The sequence below is a fragment of the Scophthalmus maximus genome, chromosome 1, assembly GCF_022379125.1.
Source record: "Scophthalmus maximus strain ysfricsl-2021 chromosome 1, ASM2237912v1, whole genome shotgun sequence".
Taxonomy (NCBI): Eukaryota; Metazoa; Chordata; class Actinopteri; order Pleuronectiformes; family Scophthalmidae; genus Scophthalmus; species Scophthalmus maximus.
In genome coordinates this window covers 13,983,241-14,007,353 of record NC_061515.1, presented here as the reverse complement: position 1 = coordinate 14,007,353, position 24,113 = coordinate 13,983,241, and the positions used below count along the sequence as shown (strand labels likewise).

The following is a 24,113-nucleotide window of genomic DNA, read 5'->3' as shown; positions in this document are numbered from 1 at the left end:
GTGCATTGACATAATGTATGTTGTAATTTGGCGCTATAGAATTGAATTGTATTGAATTGACTTATTTACTGAAAATTAAGCACATTGAGTCTATGGTTGTCATATGAAATCTGCTATATAAAAAACTTGACTTGACATTATAGTGAAGAACTATGTATTTAGTGTTGCTTAAAGCCAACTTTTTATTCCTCACTCCCGACTGTCACGAAGATGCAGCTCAGCTTTTCAACACAATGTCATTTCTTGGAATAATGTTTATCCCCTCAACGGCTTTCTGTAAGAGCAACACAATGTCTTGGAGATAAATGAGTGGTGTTTTACATTTTACTAAGGTGACCTCGTCACCCATCTCTAAGATGGAGAGAAAGGGCACAGATGTAAGGGAGAGTGAGAGTATTAGATGGTTCGGAGCCAAAAGATTGATTTTGGATGAAACGAGAGAGATGGAGTCTGTGGAAAAAGAGAAAGAAGTGGAGGGCATGTTTTTGTGCACCGAGCCAGGGGGCTGCAGGAAAGACAGACACAGGATGAGAGAAAGAGCGGGGCAGAGAGCAAAGACACTGTCGACACTGTTAGTCTTTCACAATGAGTCATCACTTACATTTTATGAATAATCCCCTGACACACTCCTTGTCTTTTGTTCAGTCTCATTCTCAGAGGGTCTCGGGTCACATCGTGTCTCACCTTCTCGCCCGCTGTAAGTACTCCAACCAGACATTTTCACATTTATCTTAGATAAGTGTGTAGTTATGCAGAGTGTTAGCAGATTCATATCACCTGCATCAGGATGTAAAGACTGTGGTGTTTGGATTTATATCACTGTATGGATGTTTGACTGTTTTTTCATTTTAAATCTGTTGATTTAATCATCTGTGTCTGTCATGACTATTGGTGTACACTGTTTCACTCACAAATGAATGAATGGATGAATATGTTTTCCTCCTCCTCTTCTTTCTGCTCATCCTCCTCCCTCTTTTCTTCCTTCCTCTGGTTTCCCTTCCGTTTAGATGCAGCCACTTTGTTATATTGCTTTTATTCTCCTGTGCAGTGTCCATTTCCTCTCCGCGGAGGTTTCCACACTGTGCAGTGAGACACAATATGCCTGGCCGGTGGACGCAGCCAGGCACTGCTGTAATAAGTGCCCACCGGGTACGTTGATGATCTTTCATCTCGTTATATTTCATAGTTTTGAGGCAGACAGGTTAAAACAGGTTATAACTGTGCATTTCTGTGTTCTATAGGTCAGCGTATGGCCCGTCGTAGTCTCGACTCTTGTAAAATTACGTGTGAGACTTGTTTGACAGGCCGATACCTTGATTCCTACAATGTGGATATGACTTGCAGTGTTTGCAAAAATTGCAAAAAACGTGAGTAATTCCACATCTTCTGTTTTGGGGGGTGGGGTGTAAGAAGATTTGAAGCCACATTTATTTGCCAATTTGTTCTGTGATAATACATATTGTCCAGGGCATAGTAAAAAAATGTTTTAGGTCTATTACTACTGTTTGCCAATTGTTACTCAACGTTTTCAGTGTGTCATGATTACAGACAAGTTTGCCCATAGAGACATAAGGTCACATATGTGAGGGGATTTCCCGCTCTGTGTATTATGGTGGGATACATGCAGAAAGAGATGAGAGAGAGAGAGAATGGGCGGGGGGGTCTGAGAAAAACTCTGTGAGCCAAATCAGGGGGTTATGGTTATTCGTGTTGAGAAGATAGAAGTAGACCATTGTCATGTCAGTGGAAAAAAAAGAAATACACAGAAAAGTGGTAAACATCGGAAAGAGTAGAAGACCAAAATGTCATTTGTTATTACTCAGGTCTTTGCCCTGCTACAGGTGAGCAAAACAGATTTTCAAATGTCACTGTGGAGAACAAAGAAGAGAGAAAATACACAGAAGTGAGGGGAAGTTTGTGATTCTCTGTCTGAATATTTTAGCATTTACTTTAACTTACATATTTCAATAGTGCAGCTGTGAATAAATCAATTTTGGTCTTCATCAGGGGGTTAAAAACTTGCATGGATTCAATTTGGATGTGCTTACAGAATATCAAAAGAAGGCACCATGCCACACATTTCATATATATAGATGATAAATACTTTATTGCCCTGAGGGGAATTTGGGAAATTTTAAACTATGTTGATATTTTATTACAGAATAACATTTTCAGTCCTCAAATCCTGTCATATGCTTGTATATCCAGTGATAATCCAGTGAGGGATATGATATTAAAATAAAAGCTATTTGAAGACAGGTAACAACAGCGGTAACAACCCGCTCAAAGCCACTAACTCAACCAAACCAAAGAGCCACTGAGCAAAAACTCACAGAGGTCACAGTTCACCACAGAGCAGAGGTGAACTCTGCCACTCCCACTGAGGAGGACTAGCTTAAAGAATATCTATATATATTGCCAAATGTAATACTTAATTCACTTCACTTGCAGATTTTTTGTCTGTGTTAGGGTTAGCCCATTTTATACCTTTTTTTTGCTACTATACTGTATCCTCTCTCCCTGTGTGCTTACATCAGTTAATGTACAAAATAGAACCATACTAAGATAAGTCCCCCAGGTTTATTTTAGAACGTATTTTATGAAAACCAATTTGCAGTGATGACTATTGCTCAGTGTTTGCTAATTTGTGAGACCACAAGTATTCCTGTTAAAGCTCTCTGTACGAAAGAAAATGTCTCATCAAAGTGAAATACTGCTTTCACGCAGAGATAACAGTCGTATCTGTCTCTGAAGAAGTGGTGACTAAAGTGTTGATATGACCATCGTTTGACATAAAACTAGAATCTTTACTTGCCCTGCCCAGTTTGTGAGTCATTTCACAGAATGGTTGTCATGATTGAAAGACAACCTTTGTGTATGCGTGTGTTAGTCTCTTACATGCATACTCAACATACTCACATTCATGACTTATCTTGTTTTTGGGGGGTTTCTTTTGTTTGTTTTAACAGCAAACATGGAGTATACGTCACCCTGCACTAGCGCTCACGACGCTGTGTGCAGATGTAAAGCAGGCTACAGATGCAAAGACCAACCCTGCACAGAGTGTGTGTCGATACTAACTACCACCAAACCCACACTCCCTATATGCACTACAAGTAAGATGAACCCACACTTCTCATAGACCTGAAGAAATAGTGAGAAAAATAAAGATTTTTTTTTAACTCTTTGTGTACTACAGACAGTTTCTTCTGTTTTGGGTTTCCAGTCTTTACAAATGCACTTTTTCCATTAATCTATTAAACATTTTGAATTTGTTGCTGAAATAAATTCTATACATAGTATAGAAAACACTGGGAAACAAACTTAACAACAGGTTTACCATGGAAATAACCACATGTTAGTGTAGTAGTGTAGTAGTGTAAGTGTTTCACTGAACTTTCTTGTGCATCTGTGGCACCACAGCATGTTTTTACTGCATACAAAGTAAGTAGTTAGTCTGTGTGGGACAAGACATCTGTCAAATGCTTTCTATAACTGTGCCTATTGACACAATATTTAAGGAGCAGAGCAATGAAACTCAATTGACATATTTTAATAGGTCTCAATATGCTGTTTTAGCATAATGAAATGAACAGTTTAACAGATATGTGCCAGGTGCTTTAGTAGATTATTATTAATTCTTAGCTACTCCCGCTTATCACACAGCTTGGAAATGTTTCATACGACACTCAGAATACCATGGCAACATCAGATGCCACGGTAGCCATGGCAGCATGTTACAGTATTGCAGAATGGCTGTTCAGCTGAAACAGATCTGGGCTGATTTAGTAACTAAAAGTAATATAAACAAATAACCATATGCCCATGAAATGAAGTTAGTGACTGTTTACTCTGCAGTATCCATGGAGTACGCTCACACACACAAGGTGACACATTAGGTGATCGTGAATTGTGCTATAAGTGATCTCAGCAAGCGCTCACCGATTAATTTGAACTTTGAACATTTGAACCATTAATGCCTTCACTTTGAGTATAATGTTTCTCTTTGAAACTTTTCAGCACGTGAAGCCCTCACGGCGATTGCACCCTCTAAACCAGTCACAGGTAAAGTGTAAGCTTATTGCTCTGTGGCAATGAAATGATTGAACTCTCTCCAGTGAGTGAAAAGTATATACGTTTTCAAAAACGTCTCTCATACATTCTTGCAGGTACAGTGTGGCTCCTGATGATAACTGCCTGCCTGTGTACAGGAATTGCATTTGTTGTTGTAACAACAGTAAAGTCCATCAGGTCCAAGAACGGTAAGTAGATTATTGTTATAAAAATCCACAGCAATATACTAATACATGAAGTATGCTGAGCATAGCACTATAATTTTATAATGTCCATGAATGTATATACATTTTTTTGTACCTTAAGTGAATATTACATAATATTTGAACTTCCTGTCTATAAAAACTTCCCCCTCTTCCCTTGTTGTGCAGGATATATTTTGACTGAAAAACCAGCAACAGCATCTGAGGACGAGGGGGTATCCAAGCCTGTCCAGGAAGTGTGTGGGAAATGTGACCAACCTATAGATGTATGAGTTTAAATGTCAGATGGGTGTTCAGCCTGAACTTTGATAAGCAAGAATTTGCCAGACGGACAGAGATGATGCAAAAACGTCTTTTGTTGCTTTGGACATTTATGACTAATGGCGCCAAACATCACTCTGGTCAGTGCTGGCGAATGGAATCGCAGAAGACGTTCTTCAAATGACTAATACAGTTTCCTGAGGAGAAACATGACTTTTCGACATCTGTGACATTTACATGATTAAATTGTATAAAAACATGGAGATAAAGAAAGTGTAAGAAAGTGAAAACACAGTAGGGGACACTGTGATATGCACGAGCTAGAAATTGTGCACTGTGTTGCAGGTGGTATGTACTATAGTACACAAAAGTTAAAGAAAGGGTGTCTGACATATTTACATTCATCTGTGTATATATAGACTTCAAATGTATAGTCAAAATACAATTTTATTGAAATTAAAATGCCTAATGATGAAACACCCAGATCTAATACCAATAATGGAGAGAGATATGAAAGAGCTTATCATAAAGTATTTTTCTTGAATTATAACTTCGAGCTTCCAGCTGTTTGTCAGTTTCTGCTGCGTACCAACCGCAAGTTTTCCCAGAGCCTGCAGGAAATAATGTCACTGTAGAGCAATGTATAATCCCTTCACAGTCCATCAAAGGATGATGAGATGAGCTCCACAGGCATCCGTAGTTTTATTCTTATAATTCCTTCCTTTAAATGAACGTGCTTAGAGTCATGGTCACAACCATCAACACCAATCCTCTGGGAATTGTTCGATATATCATAGCTCCTCCTCTTTGGACATGTGGCAGTCCTTCCCCTGCTCTTGGGAAGGGAAGAAAATGCTGTCGATCTCTCCGCTCCTCTCCTCCTCAGACAGATGAACACTGGGAGAGGTCGCGGGATGACACACGGGAGAGTCTCTTTCGTCATCTTCTTCAGTGCCCACTCTCTCAGCCGTCTTCCCACCTACAATTGTTGCACCAACCTGCCCTGTAAACTGGCTGAGCAAGCTGAAGATGACTGTCCCTGGATTGTGCACATGGACTGGACCTGCAGAGACATTGAGAAGTGTTTTGTACAACTCAGACTCATAACACTACCACGGCAGCGTCTTTTCCCTCTGTTTTTATTTTTTTACTGATCCCCACAAAGTGAGTCAACTATTTCACTCGATAGTTTCCATTTCACTCATCACTACCCAGATTGGCTGCTGCAAGCGATGGTGGCTGCTGCTTTGCACTGAAAGACTCTCTGGGGAACTGATGACTTGACTCCTTTGACTTGTAAGAAGAAGAAGAGGAAGCTCGTCTTCCCTAAAGAAGAACATGGTGGTCAAGAAGAAATTATGCCAGATTTGTAAAATTGTGACAAAATGAGCACGTGAAACCTTCAGGAACCCACCTCATGACGTAGCTTCGCAAAAGCTGAAAAACAGTGGATAGAGTAGTAATATTCAATTCTTTTACACTCATCCAACATCATCAGTGATGATTCCACATGCATAGGGTTATACAGAAACTATAAGAACAAAGCATTACTCATGCCAAATCACTAACCACAGTAATATCTATATTTCTAATGTAAAAAAAATATTATTTCCAAGAATGGTGCAATCCAAAGGCTTAACTAAGACAACCAGACACTGACTCTGTCATCGTACCTCGCTTGAAACACGTCTCATCTCCTGGTTGACGGACGCAGAACAGGATCACAAGGGCCACACATCCCACAACAACCACTGGACACAAGATGGCTGCCAGCTGACTGCCCATCACATCTGAGCGAAAGAAACAGGACTGAGGGTCTCGAGCCACACTCAAGGTTCACACTACACATGCTATGCTGAATTTTAACAAAATAAATCAAATGAATGCAAACATTCTGAATGTTTGACCCAGATGCCATTCACCCTAGAGCTGTGGGTATTCATCAACTGAGAACTTGTAGTGTTTTTTACAAAATACGGGGGGAAACATGCAGACATCCACACCGAAAAGGCCCTTGGCATGTGGAAGGTTCAAACCCAGAACCGTCTTGCGAACCACTTTACCGCCGTGACACCCTGCATATTCATGCAGCACATATATTAACAATGCAGGTTAAAAAATAAGTTTGACATATAGTGGGTCTGCAGGCAAAGGCAGAGTCATCCATGCCAGTAATATGTATTCTCTGGGCACCAGTGATATCTCTACCAAATTTCGCTCCCCACCCAGTAGTTGTCTCGTTATTTGACTAAAAGCTAAACATGTCAACCTGCAAGTGGCACTAGGGTAAAAGTCAAAGCATCACCAAAGTCAGTCGGATTCATCATGGGTGTGCAAAAAGTCATAGCAACCTCTGTAACACTTACACACTCACCTGCGCTGGGTGTTGGTGGGACTGACTGGCCACATCTGTGTGAGATAAGGATGATGAAATAAATAATTGTTATAAGTCGCAAATATGTCACAAAAAGGCTGTCTGCAACATCTGAACCAAATGCTAAAATAGTCTTAATGCAACAATTGCGGCTTTGGGAGCATTTTGAAGCCAATCCAGATTTTGACTTTTGAGTTTTCGACTCTGTGAGGAATATTTATTATGTCCGCCGGTATCTGAGGTAATCAACAACTCACTTGGATAATTGGAAGGGTTTGGCAGACGCTCTGCTACATCCTGAGGAAATAGAGGAAGGCGTCTGCTTATCATTTCCTGAGTTGAGCACAGCTGTTGCTACATGGAGAACAAAAACATCACACATTTCAGAGGACAAACACAGGATTACACAAACTCTCACTGACATGTTTGACATCGGTAAGAGCCCAACAGGACCAGATCATATACAGGCACATGGGAAAAGTCTTCGCTGGTTAACGTGACAATGGGCAGTCTTTCCCTCGCAAGTCATATGTACAGCAACTGCCAGTTTAAGCCAAAGACAAATTCAGACAGTTATAATAATAATCTTCATTTATATACCACAAAACAAAGTTTATAAATCGCTTTGGCCGACATGGCATAATCTGAAAACACGTGTACACAGCTAGGAGTGTTCTGAGAGATTAAATGTGTGATGAACTGTGTCAAAAATTATAGCATAGAAAGTGAAAGTAGCATGCACCCTATGAAGCAAACGAAAGATGTGTTTGATAAAAATATCTTCTGTGCTGCAGGGAGATCATGTCACCATGCCTGACACCTATGGTCGGAGCATTACTCCTCATCACGATCCTCTGTTTCGAGGTGCAGACACTTGAGGATTTCCATTTTGCAAGTCTCAATACTCCTGCTTCTGAATCAGAGGGCCGTTTTGATTTCACTTTAGCCGAATACAGCTGGACTTTCTATTGTAGTTACTTTGCAAATTAGAATTTTACATTCTTATTGTTTTTGAAATGAGATCAAATATCACCGAAGTTATATATATTTAGGGTGGTCTGGTGGCGTAGCCCTTGAAAACAAAAGAAAAAACATAAAAAATATATAATAATATAGTCAAACCTTTTTTTTGACCACTTGGGGGCAATGGACACAAATCACGAACACAACACACCTTTTGAGTGTGATGGAGCAACACTTGTGTTATAAACTATACCGGAGCTGAATATTACTCACTCAAAGGTTTACCTCTGAGAGGGGAGTCCCTGAAGATCAGAGCAGAGCCTTGACACCATCTCTTTATTTATTCATTTCAGTGTCAATAACTGACGTATAGTCTTTAGTATCTGCATTGATTTCTCTCTTGGAGGCAGTGAAAACCTCAAAGATACATTTTGTCCATATTGAGGCCACCAGGTGGTTAAAGCCGGTCTAATGTGACAGAGATAAGAGTCTGCACTGCTCAGTATTTACCGGTTGTGGTTGTTTGCTGGATCTTGTCACAGAACGCGCAGTTTTCAGTGTCCAATCGAACCATATCCTTGCATATGAATCCGGACTCACAGACGCACTTGATATTGGTTGTGCTGGTGCAGTTCTGAACCACCTTCAGATGATAACCTGACAATCACAGAGGACGAGAGAGAGTGGCCATTTTGGTTTCTTCGGAAAAAGAGCAAAAGTTAATTTCGAGTGGCAAAGAAATCAACGCCGCCATCAATAGATTTACTTCATATTATATAAGCCCAAAGATTGCTACCATTATTGCAGACCTTACAGGGACACATGGAATTGTTAAGTGAGCAGAAATAACTCATGGTCTTTTTACTTGGTCTGCAGTCTCCGAAGCAGCGATGGCAGCTGTCTTCACAGTTCCAGTCAGGTGTGAAACTTCCAGCAGGACAGGGCAGACACTCTGTGCAAGACTTCTGAAACTTACCTGACAGAACAGACAGAAACAAGTGAGCACAACCGGATGACAAAGAGAACAGAGAACGGGCGCTCTCTCTCTCTCGCTCTCGCTCAGGCTGCATATTAATGAAGGATGTGGTCATACGGCACAAACTCAGCGTGCAGCATGCGTCATTTTTCATCAAGGCAGAAAAAACAGACAGAGAGAGAGAGAAAAATAAATATTTAGTGTGTCATTAAAATTTCCAAGTATTAATCATCCCCGATTCATTCATTACAAACATTCAGTCAAATCCAAATAAGGCACAGGTAGAAAATACAGAAATTAAAGCAGCCAATTGCAGATCTCCTGATTTTCTTACCTGCAGGGCACATTTTGCACTTGTTGCCATTGATGGTACAAGTCTTCTCTACCTGTTGACACATCAACACATCAACAATGCAGCAAAGTCCTGAGTTCCTTGTCACACAGACCGTGTTTATACATTTGTCTGTTTGAGCTTTTTCTTACACTGGAAAGGCAAACAGCCCTGTGGTTTTCTGTAATCGTGTACAATAATTATGGCACATGAAGGATGTTGTTACCAGCGGAGAGGTGAACACCAACTGTGCAGACAACGTCAGGACCATCACAAGGTATTGCACGAGTCCCATTCTGTTGGGGAGATGTAGAAAATATAATTCTCAGCTACAAACACCACATCAATATGGGAGGGTGTGCTCTGTAACATATACGGTTATTGCACCAACAAAACTTCTTGTCCAAAATAAGGTTTTATGTCAGAATATGGTGGAAATCTAACATAGAAAACGAACATTAAACAACTTTTACCTTCAATATGACGCCTTTTTTTGTTCTACTTCTTCTTGTGTTGTTAACTTCCTCAAGGTGTGACTCTTCCTCTCACTCGCTCTCTGTCTCTTTTTTTGCCCATCCTTTGTGTCACAGTTTCCTTACCTGGTGACAGCTTCCTGTCTCCCTCTCTCCCTCGCCCACTGATCTCTGCAAGTGCTGCTGCTGCTCCCGCCACTGTCCTGTTTACACGTTCAGCTCTCGTGGTCGTCCGCGCTCTGACTAATGCACTGCATCACAGCCTCATCACTTTCCGTGCAAACTGTAAGATCTGACAAAGAGTGCAGAGAAAGAAAGAGCAGTTCTCAGCAGTGAACGCGACTCAGTGGCGTGATGGAGCAGTGGATCTCCTTTGACAGTGGTGGTTATCGTTTTATTACTGATCAGAACGGTCACGTTATATTTTCAATCCTGTTTGAGTTGTTCAAATATTTTTGTTTTTAGCAGAAACTAAATGTAATTTATCTGAAGATCAATTAAAGGGTCAATTCACCTAATTTCAAATCAATTCCTCGTGGTATCTTCAGATCCTTTTTGTAAATAAGTTGTGGATTCAAAAGTTGCTGCTAACTGCTAATACAAGTATTTTCTGCTAAATGTTTTTGCTTTTTTTTTGGTAAACTAATCTGACCTCTTTGGACGCCAAACAGTTATCTAGTTGAGACGGTCTCAGATATTTTGGGGGACATTTCAAATTGGTGGAACAGGAAAAATAATTTCATCCATGTGACAAAAAGCCTGTCTTTTTTTTTTTTTAAATGTCCCGCTCATTGAATTCAAAATGAACAGAAAGAGGCTGTTGTGTGGTTGTGTAACAAACAATCACACCTGGTCTTGTTGCTCAGTTGCATCTTTTATTCTTTCAGTCTCTCTCGACATAATACATACTGGAGCTCTGCAGTGAAGCTTTTTAGCCAAAATTGCTTTGTCTTGACGTTTAAAGCTGCAAAGTCCCCGATCAATATTCAGGATTATCATCAAATTGTGGAATGATGCCAAATATGTTCAAACATATTTTGAGGCAAAGGCTTTCAGAGGAGTAGAAGTGACAAAACCCCCTTAAATCGCCATGAATTCCATGAAATATACATTATATTTTAATTCAAATCGACTATAAGTTTCTTTTGTGGACTTTCCTTTCTTGCAGTCTTTAAACACAAGTATATATATTCATAGCTGTTTTTCCTTTACATATATATCAAAGCCATCGTATAGTCATTTCGCTAAAGCATTTGCATATACATAGTTCATTTCTTAATCTTGAGTTATTGATATATCGACTTAACTTGGCAACCACATACTGTACACTCATAAAGAAAGAGTACCTATGGAAAAAAAAGAACTCCGTTGTCATTTGAGTCATATACTTGAATTTTTCAGGTGATTATTGTCGAAACACAGCCCAGTCTCAGATTTCACTTACTAAAGTTAAACTGGTAAACACAGAGATGCAATTTTTTTCCCCCCTATTTCTTGATGTTGTACATTTGCCACAGTAAAAGCCTTAGAAAAAAAAAAAACTATACACACATAACACCCAAAACAAACATACACACTGGCACATGCATACACAGAAACTCAATGCGTGAAAGTTAAAACTATACAAAAGGAAACCTTGTGTTTTATGTCTGACATCCTCCTCTGGTATTCCAACTATAGTGAAACACCGAAATCGGCATTCAGCTGATTCCACCGGCCACACATGCATGAGTTTATATACGCTTCAAATTCATCTTGCTAGTTATTTTTGTTTACTCTAACAAAGTGATGAAGTGCGAGTAACGGCAGAAGCAGAAAAAATGAATTTCCCCTGGTTCAACCAGACATAGCCAGGACTATATTTAGACGACAGTGTCTGATAATAGATCAGTGATGATTGATAGGGGAGTGTTCCCCTAACTGTGACAATTTACGGCGGAATCTTCATACATGTTTCACTGTAGCAGTGTGTGTGTGAGTCAAACCTCATGTTTAAATGTGCCAAGAAAAACATTAAATGAAGTAAAAATGAGGTATGTGTTCATGTTCTTTTATTATTCTAGTATCCCACCTCCAATATCTAAAAGATAAAGAAATACAAATAGAAGAAATACAGTTTTCTATTTCCAGCGTCTTGACATTTTTTTTTAATCTTTTACAAGATATAGTGCTGATTGTTTCATATAGTACATTTCTGCTTTGCTCTTCCTTCCTATGTGCAAACATTTGTAGGATCAAAAATAGGTTTAGTTATATACATCAAGCACCTTGGTGAAACATGGTCGGCAGCTAGTCATTCTCTTTTCTTCTTCTCTTTTATTCAGCAATTTCCTCTTGACTCTCAATATGACCACTGTCTTCCTTTTAATTTTGGCACTCACCAGCTAACTAAGAATATTCTATGACCATCTTTTTGTTCTTACACTATCCTTAAATTGATTCACCATGCAACATTATAGGGCCCTTTACTCTGAACTAAACGTTACGGCTCAAAACAAAACTTCTTATCAACGGCTCCTACATTACACTGTCAAATGGGCTCCCACTATACTCGTCTGAGCATCGGTGACAGTGTGTGGAGCGAACCTGACTCCAGATCAGCAGTGTTTCACTGCACCAGAGACTACAGCTACATTTACCACTGAAAACAAACATGCCTCCCTCTGACACTGACAAGATCCTTCGCTGCTACTTTGGGTTTCTCGTGAAGCATAAAGATTTACAAAAGATACAAACCTTAAATAGTCTGATCAGTGGTGTTCAAAGCATTTCACATCTACAGTTTTATTTGCTATGTATTATTTGCAGTAAATGATCTTGTTTGTGTCCCAATTTATTTGCTGAAAAACGCTTGAACATCATTTTCATCAACAATTCCCACCGAGAAATTGATGTGGCTGCTCACTCTGGGATGGATATCTCTCTGCGTATGAGGGCTACAAAGTCTGAAGCCGTAGCGATGCTGGTACTTCCAGCCAATGAAATTAAACTTATTGCAGTGGAAGTGTAGTGTGAAGCGGTGTAGTGGAAACATTGTAACACAATTTATCCAAAGATTAAATGTAATGTCGAAATAGGTTAGACAGGAAATGCAAAGCACAACGGCAACAGATAACATGATCAAACTGGTGATTTACCTGAATGAGACCTGCTGAATAATCGTGTTATCAGACCAACAAGATCAAAACTCTCTTTTCAATATTATACCCAACAATATTAGCAAGAGGGACAAGGCATGTTTTATGCAGAGACTGTTTCTGCGGCTCCGGTTTACACGCAGCTAATGTTTTTGTTTTGTTTTTTTAATAATTTTTCAACTTTTTGCCAAATCAAGCACATATGTTATGATTTATTTAGCTTTAGCTTCGCTTTGCTCATGGTTTATTCTGATATGACACAGATACAAGGCAAGCTCTGAATCTTCAGCTGTAAGGCAGTAAAATGCTGAATCATGACATCGTATCAGACTACGAAGACTCAAGTACACCACTGTCAATACCAAACTCACATTTGACCTTTTTGTGTATCATGGCCAGGTCAAACTACCGCACTGTTGGAGTGAAATCTGCTTCCGGTATTTCGTAGGTTTATTGAAAGTGTGTTAATTACAGGACTGTATGTTTTGTTGAGTTGGTCCGAAAGCCTTCAGAGTTCCTGTACGACACTCGGTTATTGAAACGTGCGAGATTACGGTTTGATGAAGATGCCCAGGATAGCAAGTGTATGTTGGTGAGTGTGGAGTGAAAAAGGTCCAGCGGCAGTCTACAGCGCTGCACTGCCTCGCTGCATCAGAGGGACACGAGCCCATCGACTTACAGTAAATTCACAATCTTCAAGCATTATCCAGCTCTGCTACTCAAGCAGTTTCAGTGCCACGAGTCTCCTGAAACCAAAGCTGATGTGCACAAAACAGCACGAGAACAAACGATATGAGTCAGTGAATGAAGAGGCTCATGTGTAAACACAGTGTTGCCATAGTTACACGTTAACATTGCCTTGGTGTGGTACTGTAAAGCTGGATGTGGTGGAGGTCACATGACCAGAGCTTCCATTGCTGCTGGGGTGAGGTGTCAGGATCTCACAGCACTCGAGGAAGAGGGTGGAGACGCCGAAGACTTGTCGCTCTCTTTCGGGTCACTGTCGTCAGAGGACGCGGTTGCTGCAGAGTTACTGTGAGTGACACAGAAACAGATGATGGGAAATCAAGAAATGCAAAAATGTTAACAGTTAAAAAATAAGCTAATAAATATACTGTAGCGCTGGGACAGGTAGACAGGAGGCCAGAGTGCCTGTTATAACGTTCAGCTTTTCTTAAGTCCAACGGGGACAATTAGAACAGCAGCGGATTAATCAACTCTACACAGCCTCCATATAGTCCTGGAATTTCTTAGGAGGGTTCCTAAGGTAACCTGGTATTAATCACAGGGAGATAGAGACAGTGTTCAGTTGGTATACTTTTTATTCATTGCTGACTAAAGAGTGTTTTATCCAGTGCGCAGCAGGTCGGCTGAGCATGCAAAAAATATAAAATGTGTCCCTACGCCAGCATTCAGCCTATATGAAGAGTTCAGTTTTCAATATTAAATAGATATTTTCTTCGGTTTAATTGAAGCTATTGAAGATTTCTCTGCATTAATATGGAAAACTTCTACTGAACTCAACACAGCTGAAGCCGAAATACGTTTCTGAACTGTCTACGTTTTTTCCTACAATCAGCACCAAATCTGAAAAGGCAATACTTTGTTTGAACTTTGCGTTGATAAACAGCATTAAAACTGGTTCCCACTGTAATGCAAATGTAAGCATATATACATGTTTATTGTATTTGTCAACCACTATAACTCTACTAAGTTGGGGTTGGTGTATATACTGATAATAATAAATAACTAATATAGTGAAACACATTTGTAATAATAGAAAATAAGATGTTATGATAGATACATTTGCTGAGGAATACTGCACATTAAAAAGCACTTAAATAGTGCCATACCATTATATTTCTTTACAACTACGTAATAGTGTGATATAAAATATTAATTTAACACATATAAAGGCTCTATAGAGGACCCGTAAAAAAACTGTTACTGTGTGTGTGTGTGTGTGTGTGTGTGTGTGTGTGTGTGTGTGTGTGTGTGTGCGTGTTACCTGTCTCCACTCTGCGTGATGAGTCTCCTGCAGGTCTCCATCTGGACGTCCAGGCCTCTCTTCATCGAGCACATCTCCATGTACTCATGCAGGTGTCGATTCATGTCACTCTTTGCCGTGGCCAGATCCAGCTGGACTCATGAAAACATGCAGTAAGAAACACTCCAAACAGTAAATCATAAATGTATCAATTGATGTGCTACCGCTGTTGATCAGTGCACCATAACACAAATCCTGGCTACAGACAAGTGTGTGTAATGTGACCTCTAAATTAGTAATAGTTTCTGGAGATGTTAAGATTGACAACTGTTTGTTTGTTTCTAATTGTACGTGAGAGAATTTGAAGAAAAAAAGGCAAAAACTTCCATTTGAAATAAATGCAACAAATAAAAGCAGCAAATAAAACTAATTTGAGTAATTTGACATTCGTAAGCACAAAATATTACATATGTGACTGACCTCAATCTGGTCAATTGTCTCTTGGTATTCCTTCTCTCGGGACTTGAATAGACATTCGGTGTCGTTAATCACCTTTTCCAGAGTGTCCTCCTGGTAAATCAAATCAAATTTATTGTTAGAGCACATTTAAAAAACAACAACAGTTGACCAAAGTGCTGTCCATCAATAATATCCCAAAACCCAAGGGAACGAAAGAGAGAAGAGGGACAGACTTTGAGTATACTGTCATTTGTGGCATGATTTGACATGGTTGGAAGGAATGTGTGATAAAATATATTGACAGCAAAGACGCGTTTGTGTGCTAATCATCTAACAAACAGACACTGAGAAAATGACGCTGCTGTTAAAGCGCACAGCTGGATTTCTGCTCCCATCAGCTCACATTTCACTGACTAATGCAGCTTCTCCCTCTGAAGGGACGTCAGAGTGTTCCAACATACACTCAGCCAGTGGGTGAAAACAAACACCTACATGCATTTCTTGGAAACAAACACACTGACACAACAATGTTTAACAAGGTGTGTATGTGTGTGTGTGTGTGTGTGTGTGTGTGTGTGTCTGTGTGTGTGTGTGAGTGTGTGCGTGTGTGCGTGCGTGTGTGTGTGTGTATGTGTGTCTGTGTGTGTGTGTGAGTGTGTGCGTGTGTGCGTGTGCGTGTCCAGAAATGTCTGAGCAGAGCAGTGAAGGTCAAGGGACTGGGCTGTGAGACATGCTGGTGAATCAGACAGTCGTCAGACAGACATCACCAGAGACAAAACTGTATCAACAAACACAAGAACTTCGCAAGAAAAAAAACATCACATCCGCACATGCAGCTGTCTGGAGAATGACAACTGGAAAAAAATTCTTAAAATCCACAAATTTTACTTTCTCAGTTGTTTCAATTAAGATTGAAAACATAACAGACTGACCAGACATTCCCTGCAACCGAAGAGGGTGGAACAGCGCGAGGGTTCTGGGTTCGAACCCCGGTTTGACCGGGGCCTATCTGTGTGGGGTTTGCATCTTCTCCCTGTGCATGCTTGGGTTTTCTGCGGGTACTCCGGCTTCCTCCCATAATCCAAAGACACGCACCTTTGGTTAAGTGGAGACTCTAAACTGCCCGTACGTATGAATGTGAGGTTGTGTGTCTGTTTAGGTCAGCCCTGTTATCCAGGTTGTACCCGGGCCTCTCGCCCAATGTCAGCCGGGATTGGCTCCTGTCCCACCTGTGATCCTCAGAAGGATAAGCAGTACAGATAATGGGTAGATGACCATGAAGCTAAATCAAACCTGAGCATTATAAGCTTCACAGAGTTAGCATATGTCACGGCCCGGGTAGGCTCGAAGTTTTTCTTTACTTTGTCCATCCCCTGTAGCTACAGTTAAGATCGATGTCCAATCATTAACATCACAGCACTGAACTGACAAATGTAGCCACGACCTACCTCTCCTGGTGGGTGGGTGGGGTCCGGAGGCAGAGTGCATCCTGGGAAGTCCTCCCAAAGGAGCAGCGTTTCTTCTGTCTCCTCCCAGGCCAGACTGTCGCAGTCATCCTCAAACTCACATTCACGCCTAGAAACGCACACACATACACAAGCGTTGAAAAGTGATTAGTGGAAGTTGCAGCACTGAAGGACACTTCTGTTACACTCATCACATGACAAAGTCAGATCACTCACAACTGGTTCAGCATCCTCTGCATCTCCTCATTGATCTGATTGGCCGAGGAGCCGCAGTGCTCCTCGACTTTGACCACGCCCCCGTCACTCTCGGAGGTGCTCACAGGCTCGTCACACTCGCTCCCGTTAAACGACAGAGGAGTTTGTCTCCGGCGGCAGTTTAAGGATGATTGGCTGCTAGGAACCTGCAGGTTCAGAGTCAGGATTCCCCATTATCAATAAACAAGTCAAACTTGTCCAAAAAAAACCGATGAGAACATGCACTGGTCGGTTTTACCTGGTACATCTGGATCACATCCTCACAGTTCCTCTGCTGAGCTACGTCACACAGACGAGCAGTGATGTCGATCCGGCGGCAGATGTCCATGTCCACCTTCATGGCCTTCTCCTGGATCTTACTGTCCAGCTCAGACAAGTTCTGCAGAGGGGACAGAGGAGACGGGTCAGACGGAGGAAACAGGAAACACTTATTGGAAAAATGTTCCATTATGGTAACACTTTCTGATGAAATAAAAAGTTTTCTAGGAAGACAAAGCAAGTGCCAAACTGGAAAAGTTATTCTCACTTCTGATCCATAAAGCATGAGTAAAAGTTACACTGACATTAGCTACATGACTGACATTTTGTGGGCAAAACAATTATTTCTAATTTAGAGCACAGTAATGCACCTTATTGGAAAGTGATACCAATTAGATATTAACAAAATCATTTCCTATTCACCTTTCCACCCATAGGGACAGCTGCTTACCACTTCTAGTAATGATTACTGCAAATTGCAAAAGTACGTATGACTTGTTCAGTGCTCACGTTGCTCATGAGACCTTTGAAGAGAACCAGCTCTGCCTTCAGCTGCTGAATCCTGAGAGCCAGTTCGTCCTGACAGCCTTCACTCTCCTGCAGGTCCTGCAGCCACAAAGAACACACATGTAAGCACCAAGTGCAAACACGCACAGAGATGTCCTGACACAGCTCTGTCTTCACTGGAAATTACAGGTTACATTATGCATGTGGAGGTCATTAACAAAATGAAAGCTTTCATCTGCAAAGTGCACAGGAAAAGTTTACGTTGTAAAATCCTTCTCTGGGGAGCTGATGGCATCATAATACTCTCTTGCCCCTGTTGACTTATTCATATTTGCCACAACACTGGTCAGGCCCTGCTCAGTCACAAATGGTGTTTTGCTGCTTGTGGTCTCCTGCTGATGTGGAGCTGCCTGCTGATTGAGATCAGGTACAGATTCCTGGCAATGGTGCACGTGCGTACGTACACACACACCTACACACAAAATCAAATTGATACTGATATGCAGGAAGCACAAATTTGATGGCAGGTGACAGGGGTAGACAAAAAATGAGATTTCTTCTTTTACAAGCCAGTGGTCTAAGAAAAAAAAACAACAACCCATAAGAAAGTGCAACTGTCGAGTCAGGACTTAAGGAGATTTGATGCACGATACCACAGAGCTGACTGCTCACCAGTATGAGAGAAACATGATCAAGAAGACTAAACTAATTCATCCTGTTTTTATCCGTTTCATTAGAACTGTCATCGCCACTATTTAAACCTCCAGCTAAACACACATTAGCAGAGCTAAATGATCACACCCAACAACTGATTGTGGTCGTTTTAGTCAAAATTGAGGTGAGGACCTTGTTTTTCCGACACACTGCATCGTTTGGTCTGCAGCCACATCTTCCCACCATCAGTACACAAACACATACAGGCTGACATGACGCTACCTCTTGTAGGTCTGCCATCTTCTGCTGCAGATCCACTCTCATGGTGTATTCTTCTTCCCATCTAAGAGACACAGACACAGAGAGTGACTTAATGTCGACTGAGAACAGAACTAACAGAGACAGACCACTCATCACATATATAGATTACAGTTTGATAAGTGTGTGGCATGGGACTCGTGTACACCTGGTTGATCATGATGCATCTTCTCGACCTGCTTGGGAACCATTCATGAATGTAGAGAAGCAGCATTGGCAAAGGATCCGACCAGAGGGGCTGCATCAGTGTATTTTTTTGGCATCTTCTCCGAAATTAAGAACATATGTAAATGTAGTTTTGAACTCAGCTGGCATCAAGAAGGGGTTCACAGGGATGGAGATGTGATCCCAGCTCCTCCTGTCCACATGTCTGAGTGTCTTTGAGAAAGGCACTGGACTCCAAGTTGCTCATGCAGTTCATAGGGGCTTGTGTTGGTCTGTGAGTGTGAATAATAATGATAAAAAGTAGTGTTTTGGATGAAAGTGCAACACACGTCCTTGGGTGCTAGACTTGCCTAAAAAATAATAGCTGGCTTTGAATCTGGCCGTCACTCCGGATATGACAAAAAATGTGAATGCAGTGAAGTTCAATCATCTTAGGATGCAAACCAGATACAAACTGATTGAAAGAGCAGAGTGACTGTGTGTGAGTGATCTGCTGATTCCCAGATGGATCGCCTGTTTGATGAATTGTGTGACACTATGACACTGCTCAGATGATTGATCCATGAATCTGAACTTCAATAAATTTAAAAAGCCAGAGCACAGATCCCTGTATGTCAGCTTCTGTCACCTCACATAACACTTGTGCCTGGGGGACATCCTCTCACTGCAGAGACCGCAGCCTCCTTTAGAACATGCTGTTTGAAATGCAGAATGCTGCGGCACGTTGAAACCTTTAGGGAGTGCGGAATCTGAGAGAAACTGAGTCATGGACCAGGAGTTGTTGTTGTTGTTGTCGCCGTCGAGGATTGCCTGTTTGATCGGCGAGGTGAGAGCGTGCAGAAAGTAGAGAAGTGCCTCCTTCTGCAAGCCCCCCTCCCTCCCTTCCCTCCCCCGTCCGGCAGTTACAGCTTGCAGTGCATGCTGCATTGCAGATACAGTGTGGAGTGTAGAGAGGGGGGTGCGCAGTGGGAGAGACGAAAAACAGAGAGCATGGGCGAGGGAGAGGAAGAGTTGACTTCAATGTGTGGGATTGTGTCGGGTTTACTTGAGAAAAGGAGCCTGAGGTAGAGAGAGTGTTGGACAGAGTGAAGGGCAACGACCGAGGGAGGGTAAGCAGGAGAAATTAAAAGTTGTCTTCGAATAAAAGAAGAAAGGTGGAACGGTGGAAGTCACATTTTACAATAACGTTTCTGGATGCGACGTCAGTGAATCATCCCCTCGAGTCTCTAAATACAATCTAAGTCTAATGTCACACGCAGTTGGGAGGTTAGGGTCTTTTCCCCTCATTCACAAAGAGCCCACTCTACTGCGGGTCAAAATCTCCTCTGTGAAGAATGCATGGCTGCTCATCTGGACATAATAGGAGGGAATTCATTGTTGAATGTGCTGGGACATGGGGCCTCCTGTAGTTCACTCAGGACAGAGAAGACGTAACCCCCAATGACCTTCGTGACAGATTAGTTATGAGATGTGGGCTGCTCCTCTCCTTCGAGAATTTGAAATGAAAATCCAGCCTAAAAGAGAGGATAAGTAGTGCCATTGTGATTTTGGATAGTTAAGTCATCATCCCCTCTTACAGAGCCGCCTCCCAAAACTGGAAATCAGCGCATCCAGATTTTATCTGCTGCTGCTGCCATCGACTGACACGTTTGTGTACATTGGTACTCTGACTGTGAATAAGTGATTGTGTTGGTCACATGATTTTCCATTATCAGTTAATCTGCCATTTATTTTTCTTGATGAATTGACTGGATGTTCCAAATTTCTGAATGAAGTCATCTAAAAACATTCAGTTAAATATAATATGAAAGAGGGGCCAACTAAGTATTACATTTCAGAAGTGTATGAAACGATCAGTGGATGATAGAATAGTAAATAAAAATTTCCAAATTAGTTGACTGAAATGTAGAGAGTCCACATGAGCTCATACATCCAAGAGAAAGATGCTGGTGAACCATCACAATCTTTGTCCCTGTATTCACATACAGGCCTACACCTGGAAACCACCAAGATGTGTCTCATCTTTCACGTGAAGAAACTTGTTCAGGTTCACGAATTAAAAAAATCTATTGTACTGTAACATGAGTTATATTCTAAGATGGATTTTCCTTAATATTCCTGTAAACTGAGCCGCCCATGGCTGAGTCATGGCTCTGTAGGAGGCCTCATGAGCTCTGAAGTGATCGTTTGCGCCACTGGCTGATCCAAACACCCCCCCCCGCTAAGCTTTGACCTTCATTCTTCTTTATATTTAGACTGTGACATGTTACATTTTTGGGGGGGATGTGTTTGGGGCGGCAGCACCTGCCTCTGCGGTCAGACATGAAGCGGTTGCAGGGTCAGGCTGGAGGTGATGGATGGAGCTGATTTGTGCTGACTTTGCTCCTGTAGGGAGAGACAGTTGGTCTGCAGCTGCTTTACAGCTCAGCTCGCTCCTCCAAAGTGGAGCATTAGTCAGTGAAATACTCAGTGGGAATGCCCCCGTAAGCCTGTTACAAGTGAAATAAAAATACTCTATTTCCATTTACCTGCGTTTATACTCGTCCCTCTCCCTCTTCACTTTGGCCAGGACATTGTACAGGGCTCTTATCTCAGGGGTGATGGTGTCGATCTGGACCCCGACGCCGTCCGGGTGCACCCAGGACACCCCGGGGCTGGTCAGACGCTCCCCACCAGGGCCGAACTTGCGGTTGTGGTTGTAGGACCAGATGGTGCCTGGAAGGAACCGTGGAGGAGGATTGGTGGAGCATGAGCTGGTGCTCGAGACCGTCCTAGAGCCGTAGCCGGGGGAGTCCACGCAGGGAGAGGACTGGCTGATAATGATGGCCGGGTTACCGGTGCTCGTTTGGGTTGAACTGGTGTTTTCAGCGGCTCCAGCTGGGAGAGTTGATGTGGGAGGTGGTGTGAACAGTGTCGTAGGCCTCCTGGCGGAGTTGTTGGTGTTGTGGAAGGGGAGGGAGCCGGGCCTGAGCGGTATGGTACCAACAAATCCAGTCTGCACACCTGCATCCTGGGTGTGTGCCCTGTTCTCACAGCATCCCCCTTGACAGCCCTTGTTGGCATCCAGCGCTTGTTGCAGCTGCTTCTCCAAGATCTTGTTTCTGCGCTCCAACTCGTGCACTTTGGCCAAAAAGCACCTGAACCTCAGATTGAGGGTTTTGAGGACGCTGATGTTGGATCCCAGGTCGTTTCTGAGAGCCATGGCCGCGGGGGGATGCTGCGCCGCGCGGTGCTGATAGAGGCTGCTGTGGTTGTGGTGCAGGTAAGGTGAGGTCTGAGAGGGTGCGGTGAAGTCAGGCCCCAGCTGATCGGGGCCCGGGACGGACTGCTCCACCAGCAGAAAGGACGCCGGCTCCGGTCCGCTGAACACGGCGTCGGGCAGGAGGCCTGAGGGAGAGTCCGGGTGTCCGGGCGACTGGCTCTGCGCTGGATGCTGTTGGAGATGCGCGTGGGCCCCCAACAAAGGATTCATGCTATGGTATGGAAAACTGAAGCGCTGCAGATCTGGCATGAACACGGACGGGAATTGTTCTTGCTACAACAGAATTCAGAGACCGGATGATTAATAAGTTGCCGAAAGAGGTGCGCGCAGAACGCCAGTGGTCACCCGATGACGTAACCGTGTCTTAAAAAAGAATCTTATCCTTAAAGCTCAGAAGTCTTAACGTCGGCTCGTGGATCCCAGCTCTCCTCCCTCTGACGGTCCAAGACAAGACGTCCTGCAGATCGGTCTGCGGCTGCGGCAACATGCGCATCGGCGGGATGTCCTGCCAAAACAAACGCAATTCAAAGCGAAGGGAACAGCGCAGAGCGTGAAGAAATAACAAAGAAAAACGTGTCACCGCATCGCCGAAGTTCTGGCAACAAGATGCGACCGCAGGCAGCAGCGAGCGCTGCGGGATTGGAGGAGCGCGACTACCGTAAAGATGCTACTAGAGGAGCACTGATCCGCTCACTTCGTTTTCCGCGGGGGGTGTAACTCTCAGGATGACGTCGTTTACTTGTTATGAAAAAAAACAACAAGTGGAGATATGGACAACATGGGAGCCACAACTGCATGATTAACATATTTAAACATACAATCTTCTAATGGCATACATACACTATGATGATCCATGAAGCTGTTTCAAAGTGGAATGAAGCCAAGGATTCTTCTGTCACCACCTGCCAAAGAACACCGCAGTCGAGGTGTATATACTAAGCATTACGGTAACAGGGCATAAGAACTGATTTCATAATAAAAGCATCGTGTTATACAGAAATACACAAGAACTGTATATAATCACAAAAATCTATTGCACAGAGATTGAAGACCGTTTAGTTGATGGAAAGCACTTTGTGGATACAATTGAAGGTCAACGCCATTAAACTCTATGGCCGTTTCCATAACTCTGCATTATCCCATTAAAGGCAACATCTTATGCAAAATTCACTTTTTCAGTGTTCCTGCACATAACTGTGTGCATCTGTGGAGCCTGCCGGCCCACAAAATGTGAAAAAAGGCCGCCCTGTAGTTTTTTTTTTGTGAGCTGGCTAAACCCTAGTGCTCTGCAACTTCTTCAGGTGCACCATAGAGAGTATCCTGAGTGGCTGCATCACCGCCTGGTATGGCAGTTGCTCCACCCTCAACCGTAAGACTTTACAGAGGGTGGTGAAAACTGGCCAGCACATCACCAGGACGGAGCTGCCATCCATGGAGGACCTCTGCACTCAGCGGTGCAGGAAGAAGACTGACAGGATTATCAAAGACCCTCATCACCCCAGCAACAAACTGTTCCAGCTGCTGCCGTCTGGTAGACGCTACCGCAGCATCCGGTCTGGCACCACCAGACTCAGTTTCCTCCCACAGGCCATAAGACTGTTGAACTCCTGAGCTACTTAGCTAACCAGTATGACACTTTCTAATAGTCGAAATCTGTTTAAAAATGCCTGTTTTTACATTTTTATATTCCATGTACAGTATTATATTTCATTCACAGTTATTACTATATTTTTACTTTATTCTAATTATTCCATGTACAGTATTATATTTCGTTTACATTTAATTTATTCTACATCTTACTTTCTATTCATGTTACACCTGTCTTACTACTTTTGGGTTTATTTAGGTCTCAGCTCTCTTCTTGTATTCTCCTATATTTTCCTTTTTATATTTTTTTTTAATATTGCACTGTTGAGGGAGCCTTAGACAAAAGAATTAATAGCTCTGAACATTAAGAGCATGTTAACCTTTTCAAGTGGTAACCCAAATT

General features: G+C 42.3%; 3 protein-coding genes across 4 annotated transcripts; 1 reads left to right on the top strand and 2 right to left on the bottom strand.

Annotated features, from left to right (window-relative positions):
- The first annotated feature begins 356 nt into the window (after positions 1-356).
- Positions 357-5,088, top strand: cd27 (CD27 molecule). The gene is made up of 8 exons (XM_047334065.1): positions 357-387; positions 646-697; positions 1,049-1,149; positions 1,242-1,367; positions 2,970-3,116; positions 4,021-4,065; positions 4,170-4,262; positions 4,446-5,088. The coding sequence occupies exons 1-8, from the start codon at positions 357-359 to the stop codon at positions 4,547-4,549; spliced, it is 699 nt and encodes a 232-aa protein (XP_047190021.1). The 3' UTR covers positions 4,550-5,088.
- Positions 4,968-9,892, bottom strand: si:dkey-260g12.1 (tumor necrosis factor receptor superfamily member 5). Of its 2 annotated transcripts, none has more exons than XM_035642488.2 (11): positions 9,656-9,892; positions 9,335-9,478; positions 9,186-9,237; positions 8,741-8,851; positions 8,386-8,532; positions 7,170-7,266; positions 6,913-6,947; positions 6,212-6,328; positions 5,953-5,975; positions 5,750-5,864; positions 4,968-5,601 (listed from the first exon to the last, which is right to left on the bottom strand). In XM_035642488.2, the coding sequence occupies exons 3-11, from the start codon at positions 9,196-9,198 to the stop codon at positions 5,330-5,332; spliced, it is 930 nt and encodes a 309-aa protein (XP_035498381.1). In that variant the 5' UTR covers positions 9,199-9,237; positions 9,335-9,478; positions 9,656-9,892; the 3' UTR covers positions 4,968-5,329. The 2 variants fall into 2 exon arrangements, with proteins under 2 accessions (XP_035498381.1, XP_035498375.1); XM_035642482.2 differs by having other exon boundaries at positions 9,409-9,478.
- Positions 9,893-10,508: 616 nt separating this feature from the next.
- iffo1b (intermediate filament family orphan 1b) lies at positions 10,509-22,929 on the bottom strand. The gene is made up of 9 exons (XM_035641679.2): positions 21,390-22,929; positions 18,661-18,721; positions 17,728-17,823; positions 17,198-17,338; positions 16,921-17,105; positions 16,687-16,813; positions 15,260-15,349; positions 14,801-14,931; positions 10,509-13,825 (listed from the first exon to the last, which is right to left on the bottom strand). Exons 1-9 carry the CDS (start codon positions 22,370-22,372, stop codon positions 13,726-13,728), a joined length of 1,914 nt encoding a protein of 637 aa, XP_035497572.1. The 5' UTR covers positions 22,373-22,929; the 3' UTR covers positions 10,509-13,725.
- Positions 22,930-24,113: the final 1,184 nt, after the last annotated feature.

Bases quoted from the DNA above. Each gene is read 5' to 3' on its own strand.
- iffo1b (XM_035641679.2), bottom strand. From the start codon at position 22,372: ATGCCAGATCTGCAGCGCTTCAGTTTTCCATACCATAGCATGAATCCT. The intron at 17,824-18,660 runs GTAGCGTCATGT...TTGTGGCTGCAG, and splicing joins AGATGGCAGACCTACAAGAG to GACCTGCAGGAGAGTGAAGG. The intron at 16,814-16,920 runs GTGAGTGATCTG...GTGCGTTTCTAG, and splicing joins CAGAGGATGCTGAACCAGTT to GCGTGAATGTGAGTTTGAGG.
- cd27 (XM_047334065.1), top strand. From the start codon at position 357: ATGGAGAGAAAGGGCACAGATGTAAGGGAGA. The intron at 388-645 runs GTGAGAGTATTA...TCTTTTGTTCAG, and splicing joins GGGCACAGATGTAAGGGAGA to TCTCATTCTCAGAGGGTCTC. The intron at 698-1,048 runs GTAAGTACTCCA...TCTCCTGTGCAG, and splicing joins GTCTCACCTTCTCGCCCGCT to TGTCCATTTCCTCTCCGCGG.
- si:dkey-260g12.1 (XM_035642482.2), bottom strand. From the start codon at position 9,477: ATGGGACTCGTGCAATACCTTGTGATGGTCCTGACGTTGTCTGCACAG. The intron at 8,852-9,185 runs GTAAGAAAATCA...CTGTTCTGTCAG, and splicing joins GTGCAAAATGTGCCCTGCAG to GTAAGTTTCAGAAGTCTTGC. The intron at 5,865-5,952 runs GTGGGTTCCTGA...GTTCTTCTTTAG, and splicing joins TTGCGAAGCTACGTCATGAG to GGAAGACGAGCTTCCTCTTC.